Source organism: Schistocerca piceifrons, chromosome 1 (assembly GCF_021461385.2).
Source record: "Schistocerca piceifrons isolate TAMUIC-IGC-003096 chromosome 1, iqSchPice1.1, whole genome shotgun sequence".
Lineage (NCBI taxonomy): Eukaryota > Metazoa > Arthropoda > Insecta > Orthoptera > Acrididae > Schistocerca > Schistocerca piceifrons.
In genome coordinates, this window is record NC_060138.1 from 191,678,629 (window position 1) to 191,691,819 (window position 13,191).

Here is a 13,191-nt window from a genome sequence, read left to right on the forward strand (position 1 = left end):
TAAATAGCAAAACAAGTATAGTCTTGGAAAGATCAGTTAATGAAATTTTTATGCCCACTAATAAATAGTACCCAGCCATTAAAAAAACAAAGTATAAGCAGTTCAGAACTTGTAACAGGTTTCCCAACAGTATATGCCCAAAATATGATGACAAGCACATAGAAGAAGTTGACAGCATTACCCCTTCTTGGGATTATAGCTTTCTACAGTTCAAGTTTGCCATCCACTGCATTTGTGTTATCTGTTTGTTTTTCTTAGATGTCAATAGAGAACATAGGTACATATTATTCTTTCATAGAGATGGTTCTACTCACACGTAAAGCTTCACTTAAGCTGATTTTCCTAACAAGATATTTTCCTTGTGTGTTGTGTTAAATAAAAATACTTTTCCATAGCACATGTTTGTATTTTGGATACCAGCCTGCCTGAATACTACAACATGCAAATCAAGTTGTTTGGGCAGCCTGTACCCAGCCTTCCAAAAATTGGTGACTCTGATTTGATCAGCAAGTGTAAAGAGCACAGAAAACGCAATAACTTCCATACGGCCAATTTCTCAAAATGACATATGCACAAGCTGCACAGTACTTTCAGTGCCCAGGCTTGCCACATGATTTCCACCTTTCTGACTGTACTAACTCGTACTATGGTTTGCACAAGTTGAGGCAAGCTTTCATTACCCTGGAATACCTACAGATAGGCTGAAGTTCACCTTAATGGTCAGCCAACTGGACCACCATTTTGCTGCAGAAGCTGAGGACATGATAATGGTACCATCTGCAGCTAATTAAAAAGGAGTTAAAAGTGACTACAGGTTTGGCACAATCGACAGAAGGAAAGACAGCTAAAAACAGGCACTTAGAGGAAGGTCCATAAAATATGCCACAGAGAAACAGAGGTCGTGAACTAGAGATTAAATGTACTTTGCCATATTTCTATGGTGGATAAAAAGTAAAATGCAGTTGACAGCCAGTGCACCATTCGCTTGAATGGCTATATCTCAGATGGTAAGCATAAATTGGAACATAAGTGGTTAAAAAAGGGCATTCTGTCCAGAAATGGCACAGCATCAAAGGTTGAGGGCAATGAGCACTAAGTGGTGGGGGAGCACCACTTAACAAAGGGTGATGGCTAAAAAGACAGTGCCCAATACACAATCTAGCTAAAATAATCTGCTCACGGTACACTGCAGTACAATACCAGCACAGGATCAGACAACCAGCCACATACCTTGTGGAAGAGCCACCTCCCGCGGCAAATCAAAGCTATTGTACTGACTGAGATGCCCTTAAATACAGTCACAGACCTGGCTGACAAAATACAAGGTGCCATGACAGTCACTAATATCAACGCACTGACAGTGCCATGTAACTGCATATCAGCATCAGTGGTTACACATGTGATTCTCTTGTAGCCAAGGTTGAGGTGTAAACAAAACATATCAGCAAATTGTTGTCTTTTAGTAACTTTAGCAAAAACATGAGTCACTACTGCAAACTCTCTGACAAATGGCCTATTGGCTTCTGTCTTGTATTCTTCAGCTGACATATGTTTGATCACTTTTTGACATTTCACTTGCTAGCATTGTCAAAGCTTCACTCTCCATTGCTGGTATTGGACTGGAGTCAAACTCACAGTCACAGGTAATATGTACTTGGCATGTCAACATCCAAGAGCTTTTCTGTGGGCATTACCACTTTGGTTCTCCCCTTGATACCTGTAACAGTCGTTTACTCTAGCATGGGAATCCAGGATCCATTCGCCTTCAGACTTTCTTCTTTCTTGTTGAAACTATTATCATCCTTGTATTTTTCTAAAGCTTCCCTGAACAAGTGGATGTGATAGATCTTCTGTAGAGCAAGAACTTCCATGTCAGCAAATTTTATTATGTGGTCAGTCTCACAGGGGGTGTGCTCCACTGTGGTCAGCTTCTCCACCAGCTCCAACCTGCAATGCTGCTTATGTTCAGTGATCCAGTATTTCCACATGTATATGGTATGTGGTATATTCTCAGCATTGCAAGTGGATACCTTTTCTTCTTTGATGATCTGAGGCACTCTTTCATCTTCTGTGTCAGTTAATAAATAGTCTTTACACTCTGTTTGCACAATACACAGCCAATTCTGTCCATCACTCTGGGAACAGGTGGCAGAATGGCCATACTCAACATTTCTTTTTCCAGTGTGTTACTTCACCGAGTGTTTGACTCTGTGACACTTCTTATGTAACTGGTAAAGTGTCCATTGCTCCTCAGAAACCTTTTATAGGTGTTGCATCTCACATCTGAGGTGCTGTGGCTCACACATTCATTTTGCTCATGGTACAGGAGTATTAATCATGCCTCTTTTTCTGGTTCAGACAGTGATTTGACAGTTTGTACTGGAATCAGTCAATGTGTGTCAGTTTTCAATACACACTGTGTCCCAGATTTTCACTGTCCCTCAATGTCAGCACACTTAGAAAGGGTAACTGATGGTCCTTTTCTACCTTCATGGTAAATTTTATGTTTGCATGGAGGCTGTTCAGGTGTCTTCGGAAGTCACCAAGCTGTTCCTCAGCATGGTTCCACACAACCAAGATACTGCCGATGTATCTGTACAACACCTTAGGTTTACAAAGTACCAGTCCTTTGAAATGTCCCAGAAGAAGGTGGCCACCACTGGACTAAGTGGGCTACCCATGGTGACGTCTTCCAGTTGTTTGTAGAAGTTGCCATTCCACATGAAATACCTCATGGTGAGACATGTATAACACAGCTTGCTGATGTCTTACAGGAAAATGGAACCAATACACTCAAGAGAATAACTGAGTGGCACTTTGGCGAACACAGAAACAACATCAAAGCTGAGAAGGATGTCATTTGGTTCAAGTTTTACTTTCTTCATCTTCTCAGTGAAACATTCTGAGTCCTTTATGCATGTGTAAGTCTTTCTCACATGTGGCTGGAGCAGAGAGGCCAAGTGTTTCACCAGTTTATACATTCATGAGCCAGAAGCAATAACAGTTGGTCTTAATGGAACATAATTCTTGTGAATATCTGGTAATCAAGGAGGTAGGGATTCCATGTTGCACAGCCCTCTATGTCCATCCAGACAGAAGACAACTTGATTAACCAATTCATACTCCATATGACCTGCTGCATTGGATCTGCACTTAGTTTTTGGTATGGCATTGGATCTTATAGATCCTGGATCTTCTGCTCATAATATTTGGTCTTCATTACAATGGTCACAGTACGCTTATCGGCAGGCAGTCCCAACACATTCTTCTCAGCATTAAGATGCTTGATAGTTTGTAACTCTTCTTTCTTCAGATTGCAACCTGGTGGTTTTGTTCTATGCAGTATCCTGGCAGTTTCACTCCATATTTCCTCAGCTCTTTCACACAGAATGGTCTGAATGGCTGGTGCAGTGCAGAGTGCCAAGCTTTTCCAAGTAGTGACTATGCAGATCTACTGCAACAGTTTCCAACCTTGATGTGACCTCCTGAAGCTCCTAAAATGGTATGTCATTGCACTGTTCACCATATTAAGACTAACAATGACCCACCTATCTCATGTAGACCCAGATGTTTACTTCTGATAGTCTGGCAGAATTTGATTCCCCACTTAAGGAAGGCATTATTCATTCGTCAAGTTGTTTACAGTGATCTCCTCTCCATCTTGTGCCTAACAAGTGTGGTGTGCGGCACCCTTGCAGCAACTGTTGCACACTTAATGCTTGGACATGACAGACCAGTATCCAGTAGTCCCATTGTGGGATTACAGTTATGCTTTACATGGTGCAACTGTGTTCAGTGAGCTTGTATGTGCTACAGCCTTCACTCAAATTCTGGTGGTCGAAGAGGGCATCCCTAAATAGCCATGATCATTGTATTTGGTTTATTTATGACAACTGACCTATGTAGTATGACACAGTCATGGCAAAGGCTTATTGACTCAGTACTGCATAGTCAACACTCTCTTTCACCTAACTGGATGACATCCTTGTCTTTTTGGTCACTGTGCAACAGAACCAATGACACCTAATCAAAGCCTTTAAATGCTGAGAACAGCATGGAGTGGTTTTGAATACTGTTAAGTGAGCATTGGGCCAGTTGCAAATTAACTTTCTAGGCCACCAGATTTACTCTTCAGGCTCACTAACATTGCCATGAAAAGTAGTAGCCATTCTGAAGATTTGCAGGGACCAAACACTGTTACAGAATTACACTACTTCTTGGGCGTGTTGAATTTTTTACTGTTGCCAACTGCAACATTCAGCTGAATTACAGGAACCACTGACTGCATCACTTGCTGGTACAAAAATCTAAGGAAAGTCTCAGCAGACAGAGATGATGAGCTCTGCCTTTGAAGTGGAAAAACACGATCTAATGAATGTCCTGCTACTGGCACACCCCACGCTGGATGCAATGCTTGCAGACATGAGCCAGACTGCTGTCAGTCAGTGTTGCAACAATTAAATAATGGTGCATGGCAGCCACTCGCTTACTATTTGTATAAGCTGCCACTATTGCAATAAATGTGGAGTGTGTATGATCAAGAACTTCTCGCAGTCTATAAGGCAATCAAGTACTGTTGTCCATGATTATGAGTCAGAGAGTTCACCATCTTCACAGATCATATGCCCCTCACCCATGCCTTTTGACAAAACAATAACAATTGCTCACCACATCAATACAACACTGTGGAATTTATCACCCAGTTCAGTACTGATATCAAGCATATTTTGGGCATTAACAATATGGTAGCTGATTGTCTTTCTTGCATCGACAGTGTGTCAAGCACCATTGATTTCACACAACTAGTCAAGGCACAACATACAGACTAAGAGCTCCAAAATCTCCTCAATAATGCATCATCAACCTTTGAGGTGCAACTAGTCGACATTCCTGGTACAGATGTTAAGCTATACTGTGATATCTCTCATTGAAGGCCTAATCCCTTTTTACCAATTACTTTCCACAGAGTTCCCTTTGATAACTTGAACAACTTGTGCCATTCTGGTGTCAGACCATCATCTAGCCTGGTCTTGACACAATTTGTTCCACCTAGAATACAAAAAGACTGTGACAAATGGATTCGTGCATGTATCAGTACCAACACAGCAAGGTATCCCAGGGCATTCATGCACAAGTGGAAGACTACCTTGACACAACTCCATGGTTTGCACATGTACATATCGACACTGTAGGCCCAATACCTCTGTTGAATGGTCAATGCTACCTTTTATCAATGACTGATCGCTTCACTCACTGGTCACAAGCAGCACCACCTGACAAATTTCAGTAACTCTAGCCTACATCTCTGTATCAAGTAGGATATCTTGTTTTGGTTAACCACTACACATCACAGTGGACTGCAGCTGCCAATTTCAATTTGATGTTTTTCCCCAACTTAACAAAATTCTGAGGTACTGTTCACTACAAAACTGCAAGTTATCACCCAATCAGCAATGGCATGATCGAACACTGGCATCGCTCCCTAAAAGCAGCACTGACATGTCATGAAACTACCGATGGTCCTACTTGGCCTCTGTAATACGTACGAGCTAGACTTAGGTTCCTCATCTGCAGAACTAGTCTACAGTGAAGTGCTATGGCATCCTGGACAGTTTATTGACATTTATTGGTGTGAATCACCTGCAGCCTTCTGACCAAGACCAGCTAGACTTCATTCATCAGTTGAGGGACCTCATAACAAGTATTCAATCTTGCAAAGATTCAAGGCATGGTACAACACCCAGCAACATGCATTACAACTGTGAAACATTCATGCATATAATGCTTTGTGTTGATAGTGTTAAATCCTAGCTGCAGCCTTATTACACAGGTCTGCTCCATGTCTTATGAAGAGGACCACAAACACTGGACATAACACTAAGTGGCAAACTCACTACATTTTTTCATCAACCACATCAAACCAGCATACATGTTCCAAGATTTACTATCAACTGATGCACCATGGAACCACTCTCATCTGCAAGCACCACCACCACCCACACATATCCACTTCCAGAACACACAACAAGATCCAGATGATGTGAACACTTCCCTGAATGTGTTTTAGACCATGCTTTGCTCCCCCTGAGGGACCTGATGTAGCAATCAAGATTGCTGTCCACTGTGTTTGTGTTGTGTGTTTATGAGTATCTTTATCATGGCTTTCAAAGTATTTTCACACCAGCCACCAGAGGCACTGTGTTTCAGCACTTTAAAGTGTAACCTTCCTGGATGTCAATAGAGTACACAGTTACACATTATTCTCCTAAAGGGATGGATCTAACTACATGTAAACCTTCTCTTAAGCTGCTTTTCCTAACAAGATACTTTCCTTCTGTGGTGTGTTACATAAAATTATATTTCATGTGCCAGCCTGGCTGAACATTGCAACATGCAAAATTAGCTTGTTTGAATGGCCGATACCTTGCCTTCCCAAAAGCTTGATAATAAATCCAACTGGGAGATGCATACCATAGAACTGCTGAAGCGCCTAAACAAATCTCTATTTGCATTGCAAATGTCGTCAGGTGTAGATTATGTACAATGAAAAAAGTTACTATACTTCGCTTTCTTCCATTCCATAATGCCATATGGGATTACTTTTTAGGGTAATTCATCAAACCAAGATAAATCTTTTCTCTGTCCAAAAATATGTAATATGGATTATTTGTGATATGGAGTCAAGAACATCCTGCAGAGGCTTGCTCAGCGGGAACTAAGGATACTAACCGCTGCTTCCCAATGTCTTTATTCCTAAATGAATTTTCATCATTAAAAATATATCTCTTTTTCAAATGAGCCAGGCAATTCATGAAATCAGTACCTGAAATAAGGATAACTTTCACAATGATTTAAAGTCACTTAATTTGGTCCAGAAAGTTGTCCATTATCCAAGAACATACATTTTCAATAACTTGCCAGCAGTCATAAAAAGTTTACTAATAAATTTCAATGATTTATTGGTGGTCATCATATGCACATTTTCTTTAGTTATTCCACATCCATGAGAACCACTTAACTTGGTCCGTGTGGAAGATATTTGTAAATATTTATTGTTTATTCTCTTTTTCAGACATGTTCTATGCTCTGGAGGATCTCCTCACTATGGATCTACTGTAATGAAAAGTACAGCTTATCTAATCAAAGCTATAACATAATAAAATTCTGCTTTCTCATAAGCATCCAGCAATGTATGGGGTGCTACATGTCATATTTTGTTGACTCATAAATAACACAACCTGATGACTCACAAAATCAATCTACTTATAATGTGTGGATAAAAATCCTAGGTCAAGGTTGCTAAAATTCCTTTATTGATTACTAGTTTCAGCTCACTGACAAGCCATCTTCACATCTAAAATATAGATAATTGCATAAAGGAGATGAAGAATAGCAAAATACATTTGATATTTAAACTTCCATTCTATAATACACGCCAATAAAAGTTATTACTTAATTCAGTGCGTATCAGCCACCAGGCATTACACATCATAATAATCTGTTGAGCTGAATTGCTCTTGTTATGTAGCCACTTAAAAATTTTGAAAGCAAAGACATACAAAAGTACATTTTGATAATGATGTAAAGCTATAATCTTACCTAAAATAGGCTGCCAGGGTTACACAATTTACAACGTGTATCCAGTGCTCATACTGTCACACTTGTGTTTAAATGCAAGGTATCTGCGTTACGGCTGTCAGAGAACTGTCAGAGAGCTACTGCCTTGTTCCTGTAGTTACTGTTGCAAGTGATATGTCGTATTTACACCCACACATGGACTATAAGATAGCTACTTCTGTCAGTCATCTTGCTTTTAAATGCTAGAGTGGCAAAGTGAGCACTGGAGTTATATAAGGCTAATATTGTAAATTATGTAACCATGACAACCTACTTTAGGTAAGATTTACAGCTTTAAACCGCTCATCAAATGCACTTTCGTATCTCTCTATTTTTTTCACAATCTATAAACTTTTTCAATGTTTACATGACAACTAGAGCAATTCAGCTCAACAGATTATGATCATGTGTAAGGCATTGTGGCTGATATATACTGAATTAAGTAATAATTATATATAAAAACAAAGATGAGGTGACTTACCGAACGAAAGCGCTGGCAGTCTTTAAATATGTCTGCTTGTGTCTGTATGTGTGGATGGATATGTGCGTGTGTGCGAGTGTATACCTGTCCTTTTTTCCTCCCACGGTAAGTCTTTCCGCTCCCGGGATTGGAATGACTCCTTACCCTCTCCCTTAAAACCCACTTCCTTTCGTCTTCCCCTCTCCTTCCCTCTTTCCTGATGAGGCAACAGTTTGTTGCGAAAGCTTGAATTTTGTGTGTATGTTTGTGTTTGTTTGTGTGTCTATCGACCTGCCAGTGCTTTCGTTCGGTAAGTCACCTCATCTTTGTTTTTATATATAATTTTTCCCACGTGGAATGTTTCCTTCTATTATATTGATAGAATTAAGTAATAATTTTTATTGGTGTATATCATAGAAGAAAGTTTAAATATCAAATGTATTTTGCTATTGTTCACCTCATTCATGCAATTTCCTGTATTTTAGATCTAAAGATGGCTCTCAATGAGCTGAAACTAGTAATCAACAAAGGAATTATTGTAGTCTTGACATAGGATTTTTATCCACACATTTTAACATAACACATCACCTGTCTCCTGATTTGACGATGTCAAATAACAATGTAATATACTTACAATCTAGTTGGACAAAAATGGAAAATCTATAGGAGCATCAGTAAAAAAGAATTCCTGAAAGCTGGTGGCACAGTTGCCAGCTTTTATCTGTGAAGTGCAAATCGCTGTAGCGAAAACAATATTCAACTACAGAGCTACAACAACACTGACGTGTTGTCATAGAGACATACACAAAATTGCATTATGTGACTGGTTGGTGCAGATATGCACAGCAGCCATGCCAAGTCCATAGCAACTGTCATGGATCTTCCTTCACCTGTTCCACTACAACTGTATAAATAAGTAAGGAAGTATTGAGTACACCTATAGCTATATTCAAACTTTGTGAATTCATAAAAAAGTGTATGGGAGATTGTAATTTTTCTGATACGATCTGTTACTAGTGTCCTCCAGTTTAATTCACAGATGGAGTACAAGTGTTTATGCTTTTTTTTGTGCACATTTACTCTAATTTTATGTTCACAATCTATTCATAAACCAATACATGGAGAGGTGGAGAATATCAATAGACTTTTTTCCTCAGAATCAGTTCGTGGTACTGCTGAAGTTGAATTTTACAATATATTTATATATTTCTTGAAGTGTCCACCAGTGGAGACTTACCATCCTCTTCCTATAGACTTTCACCTTTATTATTTAATTTCTTTTCATTACACTTTCTTTTCTCCTCTGGTGTTCCCTAATTTTCTCCTATTATTTGGTATGTTCACATCCAATGTGATACCCTCCTACCGTCTACTGTTTTCCTTGTTTCTGAATTCTCAACAGCTCTCTCTGCATCAGCATTATATTAGATTCTTAGCAATTCAGCACTCGTCTATTACATTCTAAAGTTTCATTTTCTCAGAGGTGTCAGCTGGTTTTTTTTTTTTTTTTTTAGGGGGGGGGGGGGGGGGGGGAGCGGTCTAGGATTCCAAGGCATATACCCATCTGTGCATAATCTTTTCTCACCCGAATCACAGATGCATGTGATTGTTTTTTTCCAAATTTAGAATTATTATTAGCAGAGAGAAACCACCCTTACCTTTTTTTCATTGACTTTGCTTTCACAATTAGGAAGGCTTTTCCATAAGAGACCGATACCATGACATTCTTCTGGCCACCATCGCTGATCAAACTTCAGAGAAATTATATCTAAAGGACTGTATATCATTCCCTGTAATGTCAAAAGAAAATTTAAATAACAAATGAAATAATTTTTCAGGTATTCACAAGCTGACATAAAACAAGTCCCCATACACAAAATTTAACTGAACAAAATTCACAAAAATGTGTTTCCTGTCTCACATTTTATACGATTTTATAACTAGGTACCATGCAATTATGATAAATCACAATATTTTCTTCACTGTACAATTTTCATTGCTAAAGATGTGCACATATCTGCTTTCAAAGGAGAGTGCTACATGCTGACCCATTTATGTTAGGCCTTCTGTTACCATAAAGTGCAGGCATAACTGTTGCACAAATTACAAGCAATGACACAAGATAAGCACAGACATTTATCAAAATGTGTACTCACAGAAAGAAAACATAACTAATAGATAATGTCCACACTGAATTACCGGGATGTGCAAGACATAATTAAACCATCTTCTTATCACTTTCAGTACATCAAGAGTTACAGTAAGGAAATCAGTTGGAATTTGGTAATTTCAAGATAAAATTAATAATCAAATCCTCATACATTCACATCCTAAACTCAAACAGATGAACTCCTAGTTAAACTTACACACCTGGAGTGGATTTCAAAAACAGATCTGAGTGATGGAAACACTGTGCCCAGGTCTGGAAGTTAGTGGAGCTTTAGTTTTCAATTCTGTTTGTTAATCAGCAGCCTATTGGTAAGTGGACTTTTTTTCTTATATCTGTTTGAATGTAGTTTTATTTTGTGCATTATGAATGATAACACAACAAGTTCTATATAAATAATAAAGTGACAATTTTGAATATGTATACATATTATGTATACAAATATGCTTAGTTCTATTCTGTATCATGCAGTGATAAGTGCAGGGTGAACTTGGAAATTTGACACAAAATTCTCTAGTAGCACTTAGTGATTTACACATGGGTACCTTGTATAATAGCACACTATATTCTAATACAAGGATATTCTACAACAAAATCACAGGACATTATGTGCTTCTTTCACTTTCCAGTCACCCATATCTTCTCTTAAACCTTACAAATTCAGAATTCTGCAGCAAATAAACTGCTATTCAACAATACCATTACTCCTGCCAGCCAGTTAAGTCTTTATTCCATATTTCTCTTTCTCAGTCTTCCCCACTTTTGCACTCATCATTATACTACTACCAGGATTGTTCTTTCTCACCCTTAGCTCTCATTCTCTCTTTATTATATGCTATTTTTTGAGAAATGGGTCTTTCGTTTAGCTCTAGCTATATCACTCATAAAGCAGTGTGATCTTCATGACAGTCTGACAATCTTTTTCAATGATTTTCCTTGTGTTGTTCTCAACTGAAATTTTTCATGCTTTCTGTTATTATTTATTAAGAAACTCCATTTAAATCAGTATTCACTTTCAAGCTCCAACATTTCTGTTAACAATGACTGCTCTCTGACAAAAATGCTGCCTTTTATTTTAACCATTGGGCAACATAATCATTTATTTATAGGTTTTGAATTGAGTGAATTATATCTATTCTAGTATTAATTCTTCATTTTTTTTTTAAAAGAGAAAGACATTTTTTGTTCCAGAAGCTTGAGATTAAGCATTAACTTGTGTATTCCTTCAGTTATGATGAACCTTTCCTTACATATGGTAGGGCTATTTAAAACACATGTATCACATTTGAAGCAAATGATTTCACATTGCACTGTATGCATAACAAACAGTGACATCAACTATAGGTTACAGTTAACATAAAAAAAACACATACTAATTCAATGTACCTGCTAACATCGGGAGATAATGATGATTTGATTTTACCTGTAACAATATTAGCACATTACGATCTGTGTAATACCTTGCATTACATATGGTAAAATAAACAACATAATAATAAAAAAAGAAAATGGGTTAAGATGAATCTGAGTCAATTAAAACACTAAATATAATCACACAACAGTAGCATCAGTTGACACCAACTTCAAACAGTCATATAATATTTGATGTTTCTAATATTTGATGTATGCATGCCCCCCCCTTCTCCCCCCCCCCTCCCCTCCACGCATGCATACAGACGCACACGCGTGCACACGCGCGCACACACACACACACACACACACACACACACACACACACACACACACACACACAGTATTCTAAAGCCCTAAAATATATGGCAGTCATTCATTCTTTTCAATTACTGTTCTTGGCTTCCCATGAAACCTTAAACAGACATCAAAGGTCAAACGTGAGAACTTATCACTCAGTAAAATCAACTTCATAATGAAATCAGTTGATGTTCATTGATGGCTGTCTTATTAAAAAGAAACTTAAAGTGCAATAAAATTGATATCTTAGTGTTGAGAACATAATATTCCCATAGAGACAACACATTAAAAAAGTATTGCACTTTTTTATCATGAAGATGCTACTTGGAAGTTCTGCTACAATATAATAGCAAAACAGACACATAAATAGCAATAATTTCAACATTTTCCTGTTCATATGACTGCAACTTTCTCTTAATACCAGTACACTAGGAATGCAACTAAGCTGCAGGCTGAAATAACCAGTCAATGGTCTGGCCACCAAATGAAAGAAAGGAGAAAAAAATAAGGAAAAAATAAAATGGAAAGAAAATATGGAAAAATAGGAAATGTAACCTGCATTAAGCATTAATATATGCTGGTAAATGTTCATACTGTGTTGGTGGTCAACAACTGTTTTCCACACCTAGTACTTTGAATGCAAGATAAACTACTGACTTGTATTACAGCTCATCATTTTAACTGCATAAAATTTTAAAATATGAAAAGAGCATACTGAAATGGTGCAAAAATGCAAAGAAATAAAAAGAAAAGTTATTACTCATTATAAACATGGCCCAGTCAACAAACAGGAAGACTCAAAGATGGACATTATTACATCCACAAGTAAGGATTATTTTTAACATTATGCAACTACAAACTATGGATGTTGGTAACATCAAACAGAGAAGAAAATAACAATGGCCTACCTTAATTACCAAGGTTTTTATTTTAATGGGTTACACTAATCTGAGATAAAAATGAAAGTTGCCTGTGAGTTCCTTTTGGTACTCCTTGTTTGAGCTTATAGCTTTACATACATTGTAATTCATATGATATGCTGATATGCATTTCATAGTGTGTGTGTGTGTGTGTGTGTGTGTGTGTGTGTGTGTGTGTGTGTGTGTGTGTTAATGTTGACTCAATTTTCAAACTAGGAGTTTCATTTCCAGTCCCTACAGGTTGTTACAAGTATACTAGAATTGCATAAACAGAGAATCAATTCAGGAATGGAAATGGAAATTAATTCAACAATGAA

General features: G+C 37.8%; 1 protein-coding gene across 3 annotated transcripts in view; it reads right to left on the reverse strand.

The window, feature by feature from the left end:
* The window catches only part of LOC124788562 (spermine oxidase-like), a 149,873-nt gene that overhangs the window by 75,455 nt on the left and 61,227 nt on the right, over positions 1–13,191 (reverse strand). For all 3 annotated transcript variants that reach the window (XM_047255850.1, XM_047255836.1, XM_047255843.1), the window contains exon 6: positions 9,736–9,867. In XM_047255850.1, coding sequence (XP_047111806.1) covers positions 9,736–9,867 — 132 coding nt within the window. The remainder of the gene's footprint in view (positions 1–9,735; positions 9,868–13,191) is intronic.